Source organism: Lepisosteus platostomus, chromosome 16 (genome assembly GCF_059453375.1).
Source record: "Lepisosteus platostomus isolate fLepPlt1 chromosome 16, fLepPlt1.hap1, whole genome shotgun sequence".
In the NCBI taxonomy this organism is placed as follows: domain Eukaryota; kingdom Metazoa; phylum Chordata; class Actinopteri; order Semionotiformes; family Lepisosteidae; genus Lepisosteus; species Lepisosteus platostomus.
In genome coordinates this window covers 14291726-14316101 of record NC_142626.1, presented here as the reverse complement: position 1 = coordinate 14316101, position 24376 = coordinate 14291726, and the positions used below count along the sequence as shown (strand labels likewise).

The 24376-nt window shown below is 38.4% G+C and overlaps 2 protein-coding genes across 2 annotated transcripts; both read left to right on the top strand.

Annotated features, from left to right (window-relative positions):
- Positions 1-3212: 3212 nt before the first annotated feature.
- Positions 3213-7482, top strand: LOC148646930 (NACHT, LRR and PYD domains-containing protein 3-like). The gene is made up of 3 exons (XM_088608955.1): positions 3213-4411; positions 6497-6670; positions 7305-7482. Exons 1-3 carry the CDS (start codon positions 3450-3452, stop codon positions 7480-7482), a joined length of 1314 nt encoding a protein of 437 aa, XP_088465081.1. The 5' UTR covers positions 3213-3449.
- Positions 7483-12591: 5109 nt separating this feature from the next.
- LOC148646929 (stonustoxin subunit beta-like) lies at positions 12592-19434 on the top strand. Its single transcript, XM_088609473.1, has 5 exons — positions 12592-12598; positions 13300-13486; positions 14005-14178; positions 16959-17005; positions 17371-19434. The coding sequence occupies exons 1-5, from the start codon at positions 12592-12594 to the stop codon at positions 17901-17903; spliced, it is 948 nt and encodes a 315-aa protein (XP_088465599.1). The 3' UTR covers positions 17904-19434.
- Positions 19435-24376: the final 4942 nt, after the last annotated feature.

Sequence of the window (24376 nt, the reverse complement as noted above, 5' to 3'; positions counted from 1 at the left end):
CAAGCGTTGCGATTTAAATGGAAATCTCTGTCTCTCCCTCGATACTGTAATACAGTTTAAAATAATTAAAAGTCTAAACAGTATCAACTTGAATTCTTATCTCTATTAATGTAACTATCAAGTGGTATTGAATAAATACAGCTTTTTAGTATAGATTACACTTTTCTAAAATGTATTTAAAAAAAACTCCCATCTTCTTTAAAACACAATATGCCAGGAAATGTGTTTGACGCATTAGCAATCGTTAAAACAAAAAGCCGGGCGCGATAATTGTTTTGTTCCTTGATTTTCTGATCTGCAAGGCCATTTGGCTGCAGTGAATGTGAATTCTGTCTGGCATTGCCAGATTGTGAAAAAATACAAGTATTTTAATCAAGATGGGGGCAAGGGAGTCTTCTCTATGACACTCTCCCTTATAAAATTATTGTGAAACAAAAAAAAAACTAAAAATAAGATACAATCTACAGACATTCGCAACAGCAACTGACAGAAGATAGGACACAGCGACTCAGACACCTGTTGAATGGAAAAGGGCACTTTAATTTTCTGTACGGCTGGTACAGCACCCAGCCATATACAGTTTACATAATATGTTTATGTTCCTAAATTAATGTCGTTTATGACAGATGCATTATGCTCCTATTCTTTTTATACTCAGCTACTAAAATTTCCCTTTAGCTGTAAAATTCCATATAAATATTCAATACTAAGTGGATTAAAATGTGAACAGTAAAGAGATTAAATGATTAAATCTTTTCACTACCGACCAATGCACCACGAGTGCCCCTGTCGGTCATTTTGACCAGCCAATCACGTACCGCAGTACGGTGCAGTGGCTTGTGAGTAGTTGCGTGCGGTACGGGTTTGTACCGCGAACTTTGAATGGCTGCATCTGTATTTGCGGGGGTATGGAAGTTTGCCACCCCTGTGTACATGATTTGTGACACACAGATGCAACTTGGAGACAGCTTATGACTCTACCCTGGGGTATCTTGTTGGAGGTGCTGTGAGAGTAAGTGATGCTGGAGTTGCATCTGTGTGTCATCTGGTCCCTGTATTTACAGAGTGAGAGTTGTGTCTGCATTGTAGGTGTTAACACAGGCATGTTAAAGTGTGTGTTAGACACACCAGGGTTGCATCTTGTCTGCTCTCCTGTTTGTCATCTTTATGGACAGAATATCAAGGAGCAACTGAGGTTTGGAAAGTATCTGTTTTGGGAACCTGAGGGTAGTGTCTCTATTGTTTGTGGATGATGTTGTCCTCTTTGCCTCATCTGATTGTGATCTGGAGAGGTTCACAGCTGAGTGTGAGGTGGTCAGGATTAGGGTCAGCACCTCCAAATTTGAGGTCATGGTTCTCTCTCAGAAAAGAGTGGCTTGCTCTGTCCTTGCGGCCCAACTGGAAGAGTTTAAGTACCTCGGGATCTTGTTCACTAGTGATTGACCCACAGATTGGTGCAGCAGCTGCAGTAATGCAGATAAAATACTGAACCATGGTGATGAAGCAGGAGCTGAGATTTCAGATCAAGCTTTCAGGTCTCTGGTCAATCTTCCCTGTCCTCACCTGTGGTCACAAGGTCGGTAGTGACTTTGGGTAGTGACTGAAAGAATGGAGGTACAAGCGGCAGAAATGAAGTTTGTCCTTATGGTTGGTGGGCTTACTCTCCATGAGGAGCTCAGTGGATTGAGAGGAGGCTGTTATTGGCAAAAGAGAAGTCTGGTCCACCCTGCTCAGCCACTTATCACCGTGATCCTCACCAGGAGTAAGCAGCTGGAAAATGATGATGTTGATAAATTGTATTACTTCAAAACATGTAGTTCAAATTGATAATGAACCTTTGATTTTGTAGGTAAGACCACAATTGTTTTCCATATGTCTGTTCATCTGATTAGTGATATAATCATACCACTCAATCCAGTAAGTGTATAGGATTGAATTTCTGAAGTAGGTACTGTAACACATCCTGTTGCTCTATCCTCTACCGAAGATCATGCTGGGGATTTCTTTAGTGAATCAGTAGCCTGGACTGTGCCTTATGATTCCTGAACATTCACTGTGTTTTACTGAGGATAACATTTAGAAGTTCTGCAGTTAATGATCCTCAATGCCACATTGATACTGTACCTACAGTATCTGAGTGAGATTGTACCCTGTTGTACTCTAAATGCAGTCATGAAGAGGGCATTTGGTCCATCTTGCATATTTTGTGGTTTTAGATGCTGAGTGAAATTAAAATTTCATTCAATTATTTTGTTTTAAACATCTTGGGTATCAAGTGACTTGGAAACTTGTTCCATATACACACCACTCCTTGTATGGAGCAATTTTTCTCATACTCAATACTAACATTGAATTTCTATTCATTTTCATGAGCCCAGTGCTGGAGTACTACAGCTGCTAGTGCTGATTTCCCAGTCTGGGGCTCCAAAGCCATTTACATAACCTAGTAAACTGTCTGCCATGAGAGATTTATTAAATTATTGGGAAGCAAATTGCCCGACAGATATACTGTAAGTGTGAAAACACCATCAGTCCTGCTGCTCCAATATACATTTTATTCTGTACTCTATCATGGTCTGGATTTGATGGTTCTTTATCCCTGTCACTGTTTTATAGATGAAGCCCTGACAAGAGTCCAAGACAAATTGAAGTCCAATCTGAAGAGGAGGTTTGAATGCATATTTGAAGGAGTTGCTGAACCAGGGAAGAAAACCGTCTTCAATGACATTTACACAGAACTTTATATTACCGAGGGAACTAGTGGAAGTGTCAATGTTCAACATGAAGTGTGGCAGATTGCAGCATTATCCAAGAAAAATGCCTCTCAAGAAACATCAATCAAGTGCAACGACATTTTTAAACTCTTAAGTGGCCCAAAAAAAGCCATCCGAACTGTACTGACAAAGGGGATTGCTGGCATTGGAAAAACGGTCAGTGTGCAGAAGTTTATTCTGGACTGGGCAAAAGGAAAGGAAAACCAAGATGTTCACTTCGTTTTTTTTCTTCCCTTTCGAGAGCTAAATTTGATAAATGATGATGAATATAGTCTCATTGAACTTTTCCAGCACTTCTATCCTGAAATGAAAGAAATTGGTAATATTGACTTAGGTGATAAAAATGTTTTACTCATCTTTGATGGTCTAGAAGAAAGTCAGCTTCCCTTAGATTTTCAGAACAATTAGATCTGGCGTGACGTAACACAGACAATATCACTGGATGTGCTGCTGACAAACCTCATCAGAGGAGATCTATGTTCTTCTGCTCATGTCTGGATAACATCCCGGCCAGCAGCAGCTGGACTGATCCCTGCCGAGTGTGTTGATCGAGTGACCGAGGTACGAGGTTTTAACGATCAGCAGAAAGAGGATTATATTAGGAAGAGATTAAATGATGAGAGCCTGGCAGGCTCTATTATCACACATATCAAGTCATCAAGGAGTCTCTACATCATGTGTCACATCCCACTCTTCTGCTGGGTTTCAGCAACTGTCCTGGAGCAAATAATTGGAAAACAAGGCTGTGAGGTCCCAAAAATTGTGATGGAAATGTACACACAATTCCTGATAATCCAGACTATCAAGGGACAGAAATACCTCAAGAGAAGTGAGGGATGTATACCAACACTATTAGAGTCAGATAAAGATTTCATTATTAAGCTGGGGCACCTGGCTTTTCAACACCTGGAAAAAAACAGTTTTGTATTTTGTAAAGAAGACTTGAGAGATTGTGGCCTTGATGTCACCCAAGCTTCTTTGTACTCTGGTTTATGTACTGAAATATTTAAAGAGGATTCAGGACCGTTTAAAGAGAAATTTTATTCCTTTATACATTTGAGTATGCAGGAGTACTTTGCTGCTCTATATGTGTATCTGCAGTACTCAAATAATAAAATCAATCTTCTATCTCAAAGCAGAAGAGAAATCCAAAAAAGGAAAGGTGAAGAAATGCATGTGTTTGAGCTGCACAGAATTGCATTGGACAAAGCTGTAAAGAGCAAAAATGGGCACCTCGACCTTTTCGTGCGCTTCCTTGTTGGCCTTTCACAAGATTGCAATCAGAAGCTCTTAAGCTTCCTCTTCACACAATCAAAAGGCATCCAACAGAGCCAAAAGAAAACAATCAACTATATTAAAGAATTGATTAGGAAGGGCCCCTCTCCAGAGAGAAGCATTAATCTCTTTCACTGTTTAAATGAACTGAAAGACACTTCCCTAATGGAGGAAGTCAAACAGTTTCTTAGATCAGGAAGTCTTTCAGGAAGATGCCTCTCACCTGAACAGCTGTCAGCACTGGCGTTTGTGTTGATGATGGCAGAAGAGCCGTTGGATGTGTTTGACATGAAGACATACACAACATCCATGGACGGCTGTTTGAGGCTACTGCCACTCATCAAGTATTGTAGACAAGCTCTGTAAGTGATGCAACAAGAATGTCATTTTTCGGCAATAAATTCATTTTCTTAAAGTACGATTATAATCATCCACCTTTTGAAATGTCTTCTTTTAAACTGTGACAAAACTGAAGTCATGCCTCTGAGCACCTCCAATCAGCTATTTAAAGCCAATGTAGTAACCCTATATGTCAGTTGAAGATACTTGATTCAGACTTCCTATCATCTCAGTATTTTTCTGATTTATTATCTTCCTACTCCCCCACTTTGTAATCTTTGTTAATCTGATTATGGTATCCTGACTGCCCCTCCAGTTCGCTCACACTGTATAGATGACAGGGCCTTCTCCTGCTGCACCACAGAGCCCTGGAATTCTATCCCCATGAGTATAAGAGAGTCACCTTCACTGAGAGCATTCAAATTCAGACTCATAAACTTCATCTTAGAAGAAGTATTTTCAGAGAATGCAAGTAATTATGAAAATACCCTGATGGCACTTCTTCAAACATTAAAAGCTACAGTACATACAGTACCTCTCATTGACTTTGAAAAAAGAGAGAATTATTGCATAAAGATAAATATCTTATGTAGTTGACATGTTTAAGTGTAAAATAGAGGAGCTTTTTCAACATTCCATGTCATATTGTAAAAGCCATAAACTACAATATAATCTTGAACTATACAGATTTCTTTAGGGATGTGTTATAGAGCAGCCAGAGTTGAAGTGTCAGAAGTAGGTTAATATGCAACGGGGTGGCCTCAGGACACTCCAGATACTTGGAGAAAATGCATAATATTAATATGCAGGGGGCTATTAGGGAATTAGCAACACCTATTGGTAGCAGATTTACCAGTTTAAGAGTACAATGAGTACAGTCTTATTTTTGGGTTAGACCCACACTGTCAGGGTAAGTGAGAAACATACACTAATCTCACGGGGAGACTCCTGAGACACTGAAAGACCAGTACCCAAAAGGGGTTCAGCAACAGCCCCAGAGGGGAATGGGGCACTAAGAGTCTCGCAGTGAGGTTCCTGTCTGTCTTGGTCTAGACCTGTGTAATATAATAAATGCAATCTTGCAGTGAGATTGCAAATAAACAGTGTTGTGGTAAGACTCTAAGTTCACACAGTCTGATTTATTGAGCTTTGTAGTAAGTTCAGGAAATCATGCAGCGAGGCTGCTGGTTATTTTACGAGTCTCAAGGGGGAGAACTCATGTAATAAAGTTTACAGTTCAGGTTAGAAATCTCATGTTGAAACTGTTAGGTTGTAAGGTAACAGAGAGAAGGGGAAAGCTTTCAATAACACAATTTCTTGTTACAGCTCACTGTTTAGAAACAAGGCAGTTTTGAGAGCATATTGACCAAAATGGAAACAAACAAATTGATGATAGTTTCAATTGATTGTATTTGTAGGTAAAGAACATTAAAAATGGAGGTATCAGATGGGACAAATTTATGATGTCCTCTATTGTATCTGAATCCTAAATCAGGGGACCATCTTACCTTCATTTCTAAGAAAATGACTCACAGGAGCTAAATTGTACCAAGGTTATGGAATTGCTGTATGTGCTTTTGACATTAAATTGTCCTTACCCTCCATTTCACCTTTCTTCCATTCCAAAAAAGCAACAGGTTTTCCTTTGAAAGCAGGATTTTAGGCCTTGAAGTGAGGAACATGTGAGGTTTTTATTGCTTCATGTAATAACATTTCTCTTATAACACATATATTATATTATAGTATATATGTATAAGGAGCCATACTTAAGACTGAAAACACTTTTTGCAGTTTCTTGGCAATTTGCCTCATCTATACTGTTCTCCTCCCTGAACCTTCGAACCTCAAAAACTCATTGAAGCTGTCAATCTCCTAGACATCATATCTGATTCATAGCTCTTTGACATAGCAGTTATCTTGTAACTGTTTGTTACCTTTTCTTCACAGAGTCTGAGACCATTAGAATACTGTATTGAGAATTGCCCTGAATTAAATAACAAATACATTTAAAGTGCAAATAAATTCATATTATTACTTTATATTAATATATTAACACTTCATACTAAAATATTGATCATTATTTTATAATTTTTTATTTCTCTATACAGGCTGGACCACTGTAATCTCACTGGCGAATGCTGTAAAGCTCTGACCTCAGCTATTCAGTCAAACCCCTCACATCTGAGAGTGCTGGACCTGAGATCCAATTACTCAGCAGGCAAAGAAGTGAAGTTACTTTGTGCTGTGCTTAGGAATCCAGCCTGTAAAATGGAGACACTGAGGTGAGAACTGCAGGAGTTTAGGTGAAGAGGTGACCTTGAAAGACATGCTACCATAGAGCTATGTGAACTTCAATTAATCTCATTGCTAAATCATTTAATGGATTTCAGCATCAGTTTCCTCAAAGTGATTGTGTACTAATTCTATTTGTTTATCTGATACTTTTTTCATATGATCAGAACATCAGGCAGTTGGCATAACTTCTCAGAATGATCTCCGCTTATCCAGTGCTGTTGTGTTCCAATTATGTTAATGCAACCTGTTAACATCATGTAAACTTTAGTCACAAAGTAGCAATTAAGATATAAAAGCAGGTCTTTATAGTGAAAATAGACATGCTTTTTTCAAACAAATTTGTAGTCTTTTTTATTCTGTGAATAAAGTTAACAGCTTCAAACTAAAATAAAATATTAGATTTATAGTAGCAGACTTCGAATGAAGATGGACTGTTAAAACATCTTATAAATTCATAATATAATCCAAGATAAGAAAGTTCGATTAATTTCTGTATTTGTAATACTCTTTTACACCCTGGGTGAATTACAAAAATGAAACACCAGAGTCCGATCAGAATGTTGTCTTTCTGTGTATTCAAAGATGGAATAGCGATGAACCCCCTTCTTCTTATTTCTGTAGACTGTCCGGCTGTCAGATAACAGAGTGTGGCTGTGAAGCTCTTGCCTCAGCTCTCCAGTCGAGACCCTCAAGCCTGACAGAACTGGACCTGAGTCACAATTGCCCAAGGGACACAGGAGTGAAAAAGCTGTTTGCATTGCTGGAGACTCCAAGCTGTAAACTAGAGAAACTGAAGTAAGTAGAGAGTTCGGGAGAGTAAGACATCAGTCATAAAGAATGTAGCTGTTCTTATAACTCCTGTCTCATACATCTGTGCCCTTGTTTTCTATAATGTAATCGAAACATACATATACAGATGCGGCCACTCAGAAAACGTAGTATATCTTCCAAATGCCTCAAAAATAACACTATGCGGTAGTTATGTAATTCACTGGCCAAAGACAATGTTAATGTTAATGTTAAATAATTAAACTTAAAATTAATATTCCCTATCAAGTGGTATTAAATTAGTATGACAACTTTTTTATAACAATAATGGAAAGTGTTCTTATTATGTATTCTTAGAAACTAATAAAACTTTATAGCTTTTTATGAAGCATATAAACTTTATGTACAGTTGTTAGAACAAGAATGTCAAAACTTCCAAAATAACCACCATAAGTTACAGAGTTAAAGACTATGATGCATAAAATGTTTGTGAAGAAGGTGAATTACTGTTTTGTACTTTGTTTTTTATATTTAGCTACCTCTACCATCTTCTGTAGGTACATTAGGTATATATTCCATATAAGAACATACTGTATGGCTTTAAAGCACTACAGTGCAGGATGTGTGAAGCATATTTTAATAATTGAAATGTAAAGTTAAATTGTTTCCTGATTACTTGTTGCTGAAATCTGCATTCAAACAAAAAATAGATTAAGTAGGTAGCTGTATCAGCATGCGTAGGCTGCAAAGGAACAAGTAAAGGTTTATACCATGAAAAGAGAAGAAAAGAAACACGTTTTTGGTCTTCGGGTTCTTCTTCTTCACATCCGAAGAAGGATCCACAGCCGAAACATAGTGTTTCTTTTCTTTTCTTTTCTTTTCAGCATTGTATAAATCTTTACTTGTTCCTTTGCAAAATATAGATTATTTCGAAGCAGATGCAAACCTGAAAGAAGGCCACCGCGTTCACAACAAGCTATTTTTTAAATATCCAACTGAGTAACTTGTTTTTTGTAAAATAGCCCTACTTTCTTTTTTAATTAATTTAATATTTAACACTGTGCTGTAATACACAGTTTAAAATTAAGAAGTCTAAACACTATACAACTTAAATTGTATAACTGGAAAAAGATTATCCCCAGCATTGGCTGGGATTCATTCAATTTATTCATTCTGCCTGCCTTTCTGGTGACTGCCCAAATGCTTCTACACACCAGGTTAAGCTTTCATTGCTCCACCTGGTGGTACAACGTAGTGCAGTGTGACGACTGAATATTTTTAAAAATGTGCAACACCCCACAGCACTCGTGCTGCAATGTTCTGCATTATCCTCTGTGCATTCTGAATGGCTGGATCTGTATAAATATATACATCTGTACAATACTAGGCATTATCCACAAAGATTCCTCCACAGAATCCAAATCTCTCTACTTCAGTATTAACCGAAATCACTTACAAAACTAGTGTTTAATCCTATCCTATCAGCTACTGACAGTAAATATGAAGGATAAAATTCCGTGACCATCACTAAAAGAGGGGAGTAGCCTCCAAATGATGGAATGTTACCCACAGGCAGCAAGAACTGAATGTTTACACTAATGCCCCAATACTGACTTTGAGTCTTTGTCTGCTGCACTGTGCAGAGACTATGCCCACACCCATACACTTCTGCTTTTTTGATTAACCTGCGATATCTGCTGCACTGACCTGATAGAAGCAGCAGCCAGGAGATGGTAGAATGAATCCGAGAGCAAGGTCTGCTGAAAACAGGCAGGGCAGGCAAGTGAAAGGAAAACTGACACAATCCTGAGACACAGTCAGACAAGCATGGGTCAAGCCAAGAGAAAGTGAGAAAAGCACAAAGGTGAATCCATAGGAGAGTCAAAGAACAGTCAAATTCAAGAGTTAATTTTCCCCCTTTTCTCTTTTTTTTGTGGGCGGAACACACATTCCACAACATCAACCAATCAATTAAATCACAGGTGCCCAACCTTTTTTAATGTAAGATCTACTTTTTCATTCGCCAGTCCAGCACTATCTAACACTATGAATTTGAAGCTCTGATATGGGAAAAACATACTGTAGGCACATCAGTACAATAGTGATACCCATCACTAAAATGACAGCAAATTAAAGCAAGTGGCTCATGCTTCAGTGAACAAGTAATGTTCCCCATTTTAGAAAAAAGAATATCTAAGCTTCGTCGAGAACATTTGTAATTTTTTTTTACGTGTTGACACTGCTGATCATGTCAATGACATTTTTATTTTGTCCCTGCAGCTTGATATTCAGCTCATTCAGCAGTTTAGTCTAGTCTGTGAGGAATGCTTAATCCAGAAGCCATTGGTCATCCTCTAATTGGTCATATTCACCATGTTTAAACGACTTGAGAAACTCTTTGATTTCAGGCAACAGCTCTCTGAACCTCGCCAAAAATTTTAGTTTTTGAAATCTCCAAACAGTAAATCGGCAGCAAAGCTTCTTTTATGACCTTTCCTTTGCTGAGAGACCTTTTGTGCCATTCTGAGTGAGCCAAGACATGGTTCACTCAGAATGATGCGATAATTGCTGCTATCCCTTGTGAAAACCAACTGCTGTGCTGGTAGTTGAGATTTTAACTTTTCCACTTTCCGTAAATCACTTTTAATGGGAAAGACTACATCATCCGTTTTGTGTGTAGTTTTGAATAGTTGTTCTATATTTCCCTTTTTGGCATAGATGCTAGCATTGCAGATTAAACACCCACACTTTGAATGAGAAAGTACAAAAAAATCATCATGCTCCCATTCCTTGTGGTAATGGCAAGCTTTCGGTCTCTTTGCTTCATCATTTTCGCTCAAACACTACAACTATCAAATAGGCAATCAAACATATAAAACTGTTAGCAAATTTGTCACGGCTAGTCTGTTTCACTCCGCTATGCAGTGTAGCAAATGTGGGGTTCGAACGGCAATAACCAGGAGAACATTCTTGGTTAGCACACACAACACTATTTACGGAGCTCCTGTAGCCTTTTTTTCAGTGGCAGCCAGCACCCAGGCAACAGAAACTTTTACAATGCAGTCAACAAGGGTTAAACAAACACAAGGACAGTAAAATGTATGACATTACAGCATAGATCTGAATGGATGATTAGGCTATTGAAAAAAGTAAATAGTCAAATAGCCCATTTATTTTTTGCCAAACATTATTGCATTGGACTGTTTAGCACTCCTGCGATCTACTGGTTGGGCAAATCAAATTAAATAATTTTCCTTTTTATTATCTTATCCCCTCCTTCCCTATTATAGCTTTAAGTAAAATATACTGTATTTAATCTGACTACACCACCCTCAATAAAGTTGAGAGAACCTCTTTATTATAGTATTCAGCTTCTTTAATTATATTATATTTAATTATAATAATACAAATATCAATGTAATAATTTGTACGCTATATTTACTTATTTGAGAAAGTCTCTTTGTAAAAAGTAAAACCTATGTATTGGTCAGGAATCAAATTCAGACATTCCACATGACAGGCAAGAATTCTGCTAATAAACATTGCAACACGTCATACAGCTTGGATGAGCTAAATTAAAAACCACAAGCACTGCCTTTTTTCATTTTCTACTAATTTTCAATGATACTACAAGAGTTTCATTTTCCATTGCAACAAAAACAACAGAACAAAGTTATTAAAACAATCACGTAAAAACTGTTCCAACATAACCAGAGCAAGTTGAAGAATATAATGCATAAAATGTTTGTGAAGAAGATGGAATACTCTTCTATCGTGGAATACTGTTATTTTTTGCTACCTCTAACAGATATATAAATATGTTTATATTAATAAATTCGTATAGTAAATTGTGTTCAAAGATGGTTTAATACTTCAGTTATTTTTTTATTTTCACATACCAAAACTTCCCTTTTGTTACATGATTATACATTAATATGCAGTCAACAAGTTAAGTGGATTTAAAGAAAATTAGTAATACAGATTAAATGAAGCTGTGGTTTCACTATCATCTAACACACTACTAGTGCCACAATACAGCTGTTCTTGTCTTAATGCATACCGTAACCGTGCTGGTCTACTCATGATGAGTGTGCTCCAAAGTTCAGCAGCGCTTATATTTACTGTGAAGACTAAGAGTGTTTGGAGTTCAACAGGAAGTAATGCTACTCTTTTCGAGTAATCAACAGCATATCAGATATGGTATTACAGTGTGGTTTGGTAAGCTATCAGTTCATTTAAAATAGCAAATTACCCGCCTCATCCAGACAGCTTTGAAGGTCATGGAAGTGAAACAGCATCCCTCCCTGCAGACAATCTTTGAAAAATCCATAATCAAACAGGCAAGAAAAATTATATCAAATCCTTCCCACATCCTCAACTCTGAATATCAACTTCTTCCTTCTGCCAAATGTGTTAGGGTTCCCAAATGTAAGTCAAACAGATACAAACCACTATCCATTAAAGCTGTCAACACAAATGTCAAGGATAAACACAATTTTGACTCTTACAACCCACTTGAGTTCAATATGTTTTTATGATGTGTTACATGTTGTTATGTGTTATATTGTACATGTACAATAGAGTGATGTGCAATGTTTTTCTTATTTTTTTGTAATAGAATAATGTGCAATGTTTTTCTTTTCTTTTTTTGTTTGCATTCTATTTAAATGTACAGGAGTGCTGTGTGTCCATAAAAAAAAAATCCTCAGGAGACAATAAAATCTTATCTATCATTGGAATGCATACTACAGTATGTAGTGCATACTACAGGCAGAGTACATTTATCACAATATATTTCCTGTAATTAAAATGGAAAAAGGAGATGAATCCACATACAGTACAATCTGTAAGGGACCAGATGCAAAGAGATAAAATAAATTGTATAAGAACTTGAAGAACTTGCAGCTAATTACTTTAAATGTGTAACCTACAGTACATGCCAGGAGTATTAGAAACAAAACTTAATAAATAAAGTAAATTGCATTAGGATGCAAATATAATGTAATTGGAAAAATAGAACTGGAATAACTAAAACATGGCTACCAAACAGCAATGTTGACAAATACTCCATTTCTGAAAATACATGGAAATAGAAGTGAAGCTGCTGGAATAAAAATAAAAAAGTAGGTCAGGTACAGGAATGACATGTACACATATGAATACATTAAGATGAATCAGAATTTAAATAATCTAGATTTCAGATTATTTTTATTATAATGGTTACTGAGAAAACTTAAACAGGTGTATCAAACCAACACAATTCCTTCTCCATTTTAATAGTTCAAAGTTAAACAACACCAATAAAGAATGTCATGCCAATCATGCGAAACATGAGCTGTCTCACCTGACTGTTTTAAATGAACATTTTTTTCTATCCCTACATTGTAGATAATCTTGATTAATAAACCTATATTATATAAGTTATATAACAAACACTTGACAGACTAAATGTAATGTTTATCCGTGTATGGTTTTACATAGAAAAGACGTTGTCTGTACGAAAACAGCATAGGTGTTTGAAGTGTAAAATATTAATCTTGGTATTTTTTGTTAGAATCGTAAAATGCACTTGTAACACCTTTTTTAGAATGTTGTATACTGAAAAATCAATGTGTTGCGCTTGATGAAAAATTAGCTTAGATTTTGTCAGTATTTTAACAGCGTAAATAAGGACAAATCGTAACATTAACTTTTATTTCAATGTGGCGTAATTTTAACTCTACACATATTCTCCACATTAACAAAGCATACTTTAAATGAGTTACATGTGTAATTCCTAGTTTTACTATATATTAATCCTACAACTATTCATACACGCTCCTTTCAGATTTACAAATAAACCCCTGAGCTCTTCCCTGTAGCCTAAGTTATTGCCTTATCACTGAGGGGACCTGCAGTGCACTGGCCTCAGCTCTCCGTACAGCCCAGTGTCAGCTGAAAGACCTGGACCTGAGGAACAATGATCTGAGGGATTCAGGAGTAAAGGAGCTGTCTGCTGCACTGGAGGATCCGCATTGTAAACTACAAAGACTGGGGTGAGTTTGTGAATGCTGTGAACTACAGTAATTGGGTTGAGTACTGCAAAAGGGTAACCAGACATCTTTATTTTCTATTAAAGGCCCCATTTTCCTGACTTTTTCAAAATATTAACATCTAAAGAGGTTTTGACAAAATTATATGGGCATCATGCAAAAACAAATGTGGACTGGTTTTTAGGGTTCAATCCACCTGGTTGTGTGTGCAAAGCACACATGTGACTATACTCTCCATATTATTTTTTTAAATGATGTGATCTTAATTGACACATCTGCTTAAATAAAATAATTAGCTAAGATGCTAATTATGAGTTCCCATTAAGTTTATCTTTCAGTTGTGTGCGGTATTGGTATTTCAGAGGTTTGGTCAATCCAAAGTTTGTAGGATTTAAGATGCTAGGCAGAGCAGTGAGACATTGTAAGCATCTGAATTAACAATGTAGGTAGAGCCAGACTACAAAAAAGAAAGGAACTATATATGCATGAGTTGGGATATTGATGAGCTATTCTCTCTTCAGGCTTTCTGGATGTTGGGTCACAGAGGTTGGCTGTGCAGCTCTGGCTGCAGCTCTACAATCAAACACCTCAAGACTGAGAGAGCTGGACTTGAGCTACAATCATCCAGGGGACTCTGGAGTGAAACTACTCTCTGCTGTCCTGGAGGATAAAAAATGTGAACTGCAGAAACTGAAGTAAGTATAGAGACTAAGAGTAGAAGGTCTGTCAGTGACAAAAGAGGAAGTGTCATAGAATAATAATTCCTTATACTTACATAGCACCTTTCTGGACACTGCACTCACACTTTACAGGTAATGGGGATTTGCTTCCACCACCAATGTGCAGTACCCACCTTGATGATGTGACAGCAACCACAGTGTGCCAGTATGCTTACCACACATCAGCTATCACAGCTGAGTGATGAAGCCAGTTCAGAGATGGGGATTATTAGGGGGTCATGGTAAACGCCAGGGTACACTACTCTTTTTGAGAAATGCCCTGGGATTTTTAATGATCCTTTTTATTTAAAGTGTCCCTGTCACTATACTGAAGCATTAGGACCCACACAGACCACAGGGTGAGCACCCACTACTAATACCTCCTCCAGCAGCAACCCTAGCTTTCCCATGAGGTCTCCCATCCAGGAACTAGCCAGGCTCACCCCTGCTTAGCTTTAGTGGGTTACCAATTGTGAATTGCAGGGTGGTATTCTGTAGCTGCTGGCTATATAGAAAGTTATAATAGTGTTACGTATATACAGTAATTGTTTATTCTTGAGGTGGAAGATCACCTACAAAGCCTACAAATAAAGACATTCCATGATCAAACCTAAACACAACACAAAGATGCATGTGTAACCTACCATTCCAGGAGGAACAAGTCCTATATCAGTTTTTAAACAGCTTATCAAATAAAATACTGAATGCTACTTCAACAATGTATGTTTTTGATACTCCACAAAATCAAATCACTCACCAAAACTTGTCTGTCTCTGAGACTCACCAAAAACCTTTTAAATATAAGACATACATAGTGTATATAAAAGATTAATAAACACTCACAAATTTCTCAGTTCCAGAAAACTCACAAGTTCTTTAGGTCCACAGCCCACAGTGAGTCCTATGGCGGACAGCACACATCAAGTATCTGCCTTCTGGCCTCCAGACAGCAGATCAATCAACTGACCCAGAAAGCCTCTGATTCCTGCTTTTCAAATTGTCAACTGACCAGCTGTCTCCCAGCAACTGTTCAGGTGACTGAACACAGCTTAGCTTATTCTCCACAGCTTTATGATGAATGTGGTCCAGACAAGGCCACCATCTTATCTGAACCTGCTGCCCTTTCATAGTATTTAAAACCGTAATGGCCTCTTGACCACTTTTTAATTTTGTTTACTGTTGATGTACAACCCATAGTAGCTTTAGTTGTTTACAAACTATTTTGGCAGTAAATATGTTCATTGCCATTTTAGTGATGTAATTGAGTTGAGTACTCTGAGATGTTACACAGACATCTTTATTTTCTATTAAATGTTAAACATTATCATTGTTATTCTTTTATGTACCAAGAGAGCTGGGCCACTGCCAAGTGGTTTGCAGGAATCTGTGGTAACAGTTGCAATAAAACGATGCATCATTTCATTAACAACCACAACACTACAAACTCTACAATTTCTTACCTCCAGAAGTTAATATTTTTCCCCAGGTGGGTCATAAACAGCTTGGCAAAACATAACTTCTGCAAAACGGTCAAAGGCTATAGTCGATGAATTCCAAATTTAGTAGCTATTATTCTAGTGACAATGCAACTAACAATAATCAATTTTATTAGAACTTTTCAACAAGAGCTATACAACAGCAGTAATATATGTCAGTGGAAAAATCTCTTCTACCCGCTGCAGGTAAGTGTCTGTGTGCAGTACAGGCTGACCTAGCGCGAGAGAGATACAAGCAGCTTCTGTACACTGACTGGAGGGGCAGGAGGGAAAGTGACAGCAGTGACGGACATGTTTGTGTGTGCTAACCAGAGTCACAGAAGGGTTGGTTAGCTGAGGGTCTAAAGTTGTGGTGCTGAAAAGGCAGATTCATCAGCCGTGGGTTCTTCGCCAGCGAGGACCAAAGAGAGACTTTAAAGAAAGGCAGCAGAGGCTGCTGGCTGCAGTAGCCAGTGATGTGGCAACGGTGGACAGCAGACTGACTGTAGGCTGCAGAAATCCATGTGTGATTACTCGTGGACTGGAGAGACTTTGGAGAAGAGGCATGGCCTGGGTGGCTGTCGGTCACAGACATTCACAAGGTGCTTACTTCAGTTTATTATTTAAGCACGATATGCAGGAAGACAGCAGGTGGAGAAGACCTGAAGTTTCCCCCTGAAGGGGAGCTATGTGAGCACATGAGACCTACTGTAAGGGGTCAGAGGGGTTTGGGTGGAAAAGTGCTTTCAGATTGTAGCAGGTCTTCTCACCTGTCTTGTTATTCTGGAGGTCTGTTTTGTGAAGAGTAGTTGGTGTGAAAGCATGAAAAAACAAAGCAGTGTAAAAACTGAGTGACAGTGTGTGGAGATAACATATACAAACAGGTACACAACTAGTTCACTCAGTGAGGTGGGGCCTGTCTATTATACCACACTTAGTGACTGTTTAGGCCTTACTACAGGTCCACTAACAGCTATCAAGTGACCTTGTTTGACCCTTAATTGTCTTTATAACTAACATTATCTTGACCTGCCCATTGTGTTCTAACCTGGCCAGGTTTAAGTGATACTTAAAAAAAATCCGTAATCAAAACATCTTGATGGATTTGGGCAGGATGTTCCACAAATGTGATTAGCACTGTAAGGTGTTACTACTTAAACTCTCATCATGCATTCAATAAGGCTTGTCTAACTTGTGGATCTTTGACCCCACAGTCTTCTGCCAGTATGCAGGCATGTCTCTGTGTGCCTGAATCTGTGTGTCTGTTCTGTTTTCATACAGTGTTGACCACATTGGAAAGGACAGGGACAAACCAGGACTGCTGAAATGTGAGTCAGTTTTTAATTGTTTACGCAGACAAAAAAGGGGAGTGGGGGCACAGAGGAGGACGAACACAAAGTGGACTTTTCCTGAATCTACCCACATCTGTCATCCCTCTGTCTTATGTTGCTCTCTCAAACTTCATTCCAGTCAGTTAACTGTGTATTACAGGGCTCTCCTCTGTCATATCTTTCTGATTTAACATTTCCTATCTTACTGTATCTGTGCAATTTCTTTTTCCTCTCTCTATTCACCTCTTCACTTTTAATTTACCAGTTCCTTACTAATCTTTTTCTTATTAAATTTATTGCATTCAGTTGTAATACTTTATGAGATCCACTTTTTTATAGGGGAGTTGTTTTCTTTTTTTCAGATGCGTGTGATCTCACATTGAACCAAGAAACAGCCCACAGACGTCTTGCTCTGTCAGAGGAAAACCGGAAAGTCACAGTTATGAGACAGGAACAGCCATGTCCTGATAACCCTGAGAGATCTGACTATTGGTCCCAGGTTCTGTGCAGAGAGGAGCTGACTGGGCGATGTTACTGGGAGGCTGAGTGGAGTGGGAAATGGGTATCTGTTGGAGTCGCCTATAAAGAAATCAGCAGGAAAGGATGGAGTCAGGGTCCCCTTGGATCCAACAACAAGTCCTGGTCTTTTAACTGCAGTGACCAGTTTTACTCCGTCTGTCACAAGGAGAGGCGGGCTGACATACCTGTCACTCTGTCCTCCTCCAGAATAGGAGTGTATCTGGACTGCCCAGCTGGCACATTGTCATTTTACAGCATCTCCCCTGACACACCAATTCTACTCCACACTGTTCTCACCACTTTCACTGAACCTTTGTACCCCGGATTCTGGGTCTGGGGTCCTGACTCCACTGTCTCGCTGTGTCAGATAGAATAACTGCTATGTCCTTTGGGAGAAGGTCTTTTTCCATCTCTCATTTGCCCTCTGTATCTTCTTCAAAATTTGTGTTCAAAATGTTTATCAAATTAAGTGTATTTTTCAGTTTTGCTTACATGCAGGTTGGGCAATGTTGATTAAAATGTACAGGTAATATGATACTAAAAACAGTCCTGGAATTGCTTTCCCGTGAGCTCAAGGAAAATGACAATTTTAAGTCAGAGGAATCCACCTTTTCAAGGCAGTCCACAGGTGAAATACAATGTTCCTGAGGCAGCACAGCTTTGCCTTAAACAAGTGTGAATGGCTGTAAAGAACCGAAAGGGACAAGACCAAGGTTGTCGGCAACAATTACTCTTGTGCTATAAACAGGGTAGTACTAGTTTGATTAGATGGATGTGAATATTGTATTTTATAACACTTTCTGTATAGTATATGTAATTAAGTGAATGCATGCATTCTACTGTAAATAGAGGATTGTAAATCCGACTGTTAAAAATAATTTAAGGACATAATTTCTTAATTGACAATTAATTGTTTTTAATTTTAGCCCTAAAATGTCTTTAATACTATTGTAGCGGCAAGGCTTAATAAAATACAGGAATTAAGTTTGCTGTTCCCTTGCCAGTCTCTCTCTCCCTCGTCTCAAGTGGTGCTGGATACAGAGAGGCCATTCCACTTGGTTTAAGGTGTTTTTCTAGCTGATAGAGTGTCCTCATAAGGAACAACTCCCAAAGCTGAGACACATCAGCCACCCTAATAAATGGTCATCTCTGGCGCCTTACTGTCTGCGAGATTCCAAGTGAGAGCCTCATCCCAATTGGTTTACAACCCCAGGGTCAGAGAGCGTGGTTACTCATCCTCCACCTAGATCAGCCAATCAGGAACAGGTAGGGCAGAGTAACCCCACGTGGGTCTTGGATGCCCATGAAACTTTCAACCAATGAATGGCCGTAGTTCCTCCATGTAAAACAAGCAGCATAGGGCTTCCTGGACATTTTTCAGACTCCAGCTCCTCCTGAACATTCTCGTGCTCCTCCTGGACATTCTCAGACTCAGCTCAGACAATCATGTAACAGCCAGTGTGTCTGAGTGCCAGGACTTTTCTTTGTTCTAAGAGTCGAGAACGGAGGTCGCCAGCGCGTAACCAAAGGAACACCGATTGGACACAGCAACAGCCTGCCACTGTTCTTTTTTGTCCGCGGGAGATCTGAATCCATTACAGCTGCATTCTGCATTGTAGCTGAATTCTGCATTACAGCTCGAGAATTCAATTGTTACCTCAACCCAAGTTGATATCAATTTAATTCCTATGAGTGATGTACTTGTTTTGAGTATCTAGTGTAGAAGTTGTAGCCAAGTTCATTTACGAAACGGTCTAAATGAATGATTTACTGAACGTGTGTCACTCTTGGCATTTGTAACTCTTCGTGATTGAATATACCTTTTGTATTCTGCTAACCCTCACTCATAAGATCTGTTATGTTTATATGCACATTCTATGTATTTATAAATGTATTCTTGTGTAATAGTATCCGTGTGTGTTCGAATCTTTTGCTGCCTTTTGCTGCCTCACAAAGCTTTGGAGAACTTAACATTTCTATTATCAAATTGTAAATACGACGTTTACATTGGCATTACTAATTTTTCACTTGAGTGTATGGAGGATTGTCAGCTGTCACCGAGAGCAGTTAATTAAATGTATTTTTTGATTCACAATCAGACAAATGCAACAAAAAATATCTTTGTCTTCTAAGTATATTAATAAACTTTCAGCATAGCTTTCTCCCCATTTAGATTTATTTTTCTTGGGATTTTGGGATCAAACGTGGAAAGATTAGATTAGTAATCGTTTTTATTTTTAAATACATTTTAGAAAAGTGTAATCTATACTAAAAAACTGTATTTATTTAATACCACTCGATACTTATATTAATGGAGTTTAGTTGATACTGTTTAAACTTTTAATTATTTTAAATTGTATTACAGCATTGTACACATGCTTAAAAGAGGAGAAAACGCAAGCCTTCTTCAGGTGTGAGGATCTTCTGCTCAGAATGAAATGCTAAAATGTAATGTAGGCTCTGAATGGGTTCAATTATGATTCGGGCTTGATTGCTGCCTTTCATCCAAAATCCTGCTTGAATCGTTCTAAACTAAAAATTAGACACGAGAAGGGGCTCTGGTGAAATTTCTCATTTTTTAATTTCTCTTTTTTCTTGGAAAAATATCCTACCCGCTGCAATCCGGGCACAGAAGGATTAAAAGAAGCCAGACAGGCAGGGAGAAGAGTGAGTTCTAAATAAAGAGGTATCAGGGTAACAATGAAGGTAACAGCCGCAGACGTGGCCTACTTAGTCTGCCAGGGCAGCCTAAAGGGGGGAAGACCACCCTTGAGCGACGCTACCCCGGCTCCGGAAAGCCAGAGGGAGCGCTTCACCCCGCCTGCTGTGGGAAGGGTTGGCCACAGCCGGTGCTTATTTCTTTCCTGCCTCATCGGGGGCAGACTCTGCCAGGCCCTCATCGACAACGGTTCGACCATCAGGCACCGAGGCAGCCAGACCCCCAGGGCGCTCACCGTGCACTTTGGGGCTGTGAGGGTGAAACACCCCTTCTACCTTGCCCCAGTCCATGAGGACTGTATCCTGGGGTTAGACTGGTTGCTGCAAGTGGGTGGTTGCCTTGACCTGGGTGTGAGGGACAGGGTGCTGCGCCGGGGGTGGCGGGTGCCCTCCAGCGGCGAGGTCACTTGCTGCAACCAGTCCAACCCCAGGACCCATGTTCAGCCATTCAGAGCCCTTAGGGGGTGAGACTACCTCTAGAAGTCACAGGCTGCATTCTGCTCAGCTTCTAGCTGTCAATCATTGACTCAGAAGGGGTAATCAATCAGTTTCTTATCAGTGCTCCTTTTTTCACACCAGAAGGCAACTCTGAGGTTTTTTTTTCAATGCCTAACAGCAGAAAAGGGCTCTCTAGCAGTGTCTGAAGGTTTTTATAGCAATTGCAATGGTTTTTTATTGGTATTGCTTTAAATATTTTTTATAATTTATTTATTATATCCGAGAAATTTAATTCCAGGTCCAGTCTTCACAAAACATTATGGAGATTTTTTTCAAATTGATCAATTTGTCCCAGATTTCTATCCAAGCTAGTAAGCACCTTGAACAAGGTTTTCAAAGTATTCTCAGGACATTTCACGGCCTAGAATAGAAAAAAATATTGCGACCTCTTTAATATCATCTATATATTTAGCACTCATGAACACTGTGAGCTGTTACCAGTCAAGTTCTGATACAGAAATACAAACTGCTAATAAAGGAGGTCAGTCACTATAAAACCTGAAAGTTATTAATTGTTTACAGGCAAGACACCAGGGGGCAGAGTGGGGTTAGGGATCTCAGTGAATTTGATGGGGCTTCAGAAACAAAGAACAATAAGAGTAGAGGAACAGAACAAAACACAAAAGAAGCCAAGTTCACTCTGAGCTGTTTCAGTTCCCTCAGTATCCCTGCCACGAAGCTTAATTCAAGTTCAAGTACCTTTATTGCCATTTGCATGAACAGTGCATTGAAAATCTTACACGGCTTATCTCAGTCAGAAAACATAATAACAAAAGGGTAAACACACAGACTACGTGCAGGATACTTGCTCCTGCAGTAGGCTGTATCGAGATTCTCCAACGAAGGACGTGTCAATAGCTTCAAAACAAACCCATTGACACAGTTCAAGACCTTTATTAAATCATACACCATATACTGGCTCTCCTGAGGGTTACTTGCTGTTCAAGGCATTTAAAAAGGACCTTATCCCTTCTCCTTGTCTGCCGATAACCAGCTCCTGGTTTCATACCCTCATTTCACTAATTCAGATGCAGCCATTCAAAATAAGCGGGCGATACCGCATTATTTTGCGGTATGCTTGACGCAGGCTACCGCAAGTTACGGTATTAATACCGTATATTCACGCATAGTGCCGCATGATACCGCAAATAAAATAATAGTATCCTGAATTTCTGCAAGGTGGAGCTAATAAAGCTCAACCTCTCATGTTTGAGCTGTCGCCATCAAAGTCTTTACCGAAGATATTACTAATAGTATTTATAATGAATGACCTTGGACAAGCTGTAAACTCAAAGTATTGCCCTGGTCCACATTCTTTTTTTCATTGACCGTCTTTGTAAACGTAACACCACAGCATTTCGTTGATCCAATCACGCATTTGTTTCCAATCATGCAAAGTACTTGTAATTTTTGAGAATCTCCGATTCACCATGCCTTTCACATGCTAATAAAAGATATTGATTTAGGAACATGTATACTGTACTGTATACAGTATGTACATGTATATTTAATGTCTTTACTGTGCCCGTTTAAGTATTGAATATGGCTGGTCTCGGTGCTTTAAAGAAAAAATACACACCAGTATTCCATTTCTCCCTAAACACTTTAAGCATCGCAGTCTTTAACTAACGTGAAAAAACGTGTATAAAAAGTGGTAGTTTTAAGCTTTTCTGTGAATACGCTTGATACCGGAGTCAACAAGCATACTTTTAGAATTTGATTAATAGGGAATATAATCACGTATCTAAAGAAATTAATAACTATATAATTTGGTTTCTGTCAAAGCGCAATGAAACCCAGAACTTGATTCTTATGGACGCCCGGTCCCGCCAGGGATTAAAGAAAAACATGGAATTGCGTATCTAAAGAAATAACAGTATACAGTAACTATGTTCATGCACAAACAGTAGCATGTTACATTATTAATTTGGGGGTCTCCTCTTGCGGTTTTTGACTTTTTTTAAATTACAACCCATACATAAGCTGATACTGTTTAGACTTTTAATTATTTTAAACTGTATTACAGCAGCACAATGCACAATGCAACGTAAATCGCTACCTTTGTCTTCTGCGTAATAATGTTCAGAAATAAGAAATAAGATTGCTCATAAAGGTTGTTTAATAACAAAGTATTGTTTATCTCATGGCTAAATAGTCAAGTCTAGCCAAAAAGAGAAAACATCGACTTTATTCAAACTCCAGTGAAAGTATTAATGTTTTTTAATTACCATACTTTTATGGTACATGACTTTGCTAAAATGTATTTAAAAATAAAAACGATTACAAACGCCAGTGGAGAGAGAGAGACACACATTCAGTTTTTCATTGTCAAAAAGTAATTGTTTTTTACTTTGTCAGCACTTTTGCTTCATTCTTAATCAGATTCACATTCCCGAATGTCCCCCGCCCCGATCAAAAAAGGGAAATTTTAGAAGCTAAGCATAAAAAGCAGAGGAGCATAACGAAGGTCATAAAGGTCAAAAGCTGCCCAGCCATGTGGAATGCTACAGAACCCTAAACAGACAGTACACACTAGCCGAATATTTGACCAAGATATCCAGACACAGCTGTATGAGCTCCACCAGTAAAACTCAAAGTATTACACTGGTTCACACTATTTGTAACAACTTTATTTCTTCATCGACAAAAAGTAACACCCACCACAGCATTCTCGTAACATTTTTACAAGACGAACTACAACATTTAAAAAATATCTCTAATCAATCCACTGTACTGCATTAAAACAAAACGAAAACTAAAACGCCCTTGGCATACCGTTTCGCGCTTCTTATCAGTTGCTCAAAAGTAATTTGACCGTATGAAATGCATAATATAAACCTAGAAACATATACGTGAGCAGTTTTTACGTAGTATCGGTGTCAAGACATACTTCTCAAATACTGTAAATCAAGTTAAAAATATCTCAAGACCGATTCTGGTCATAATGAAACCATGTTTCGTGTATGTTTTCTTTAAAGTACCGAGACCAGCCATATACTGTATGTTTATGTTCCAAAATTAATATTGTTTATGGCCTTCACACGCGTTGCAGTATGCTCCTATTCTTTTTATGCTCAGGCACTAAGATTTCCCTTCAGTGGTAAAATTCCATATAAATATTCAATACTTAAACGGGCACAGGTAAGACATTAAATATACATATACATACTGTATACAGTACAGTTTGCATATGGTAATATGTTTATGTTCCTAAATCAATCTCTTTTATGAGCATGTGAAAGGCATGGTGAATCGATTCTCAAAAATTACTGTACTTTGCATGATTGGAAAAAAATGCGTGATTGCGAAATGCTGTGGTGTTACTTTTACAAAGACGGTCAATGAAAAAAAGAACATGAGAGGTTGAGCTTTATTAGCTCCACCTTGCGGAAATTAAGGAATACTATTATTTTGCTAGCGGTATTTACCGGTAACTCGCGGTAGACTGCGTACAGCGTACAGGAAAATAATGCGGTATCGCCCGCGCATTTTGAATGGCTGCTTCTGTAACTAACAAGGATGGGACATTAGCTAGCCAATATGATAAAGGAATGACTTTTTTGTTTATTTCTTCAGCACATTTATTTGAACATTTCCATTGATTGTACAAGCACTGAAAAACTGTTCAATCCC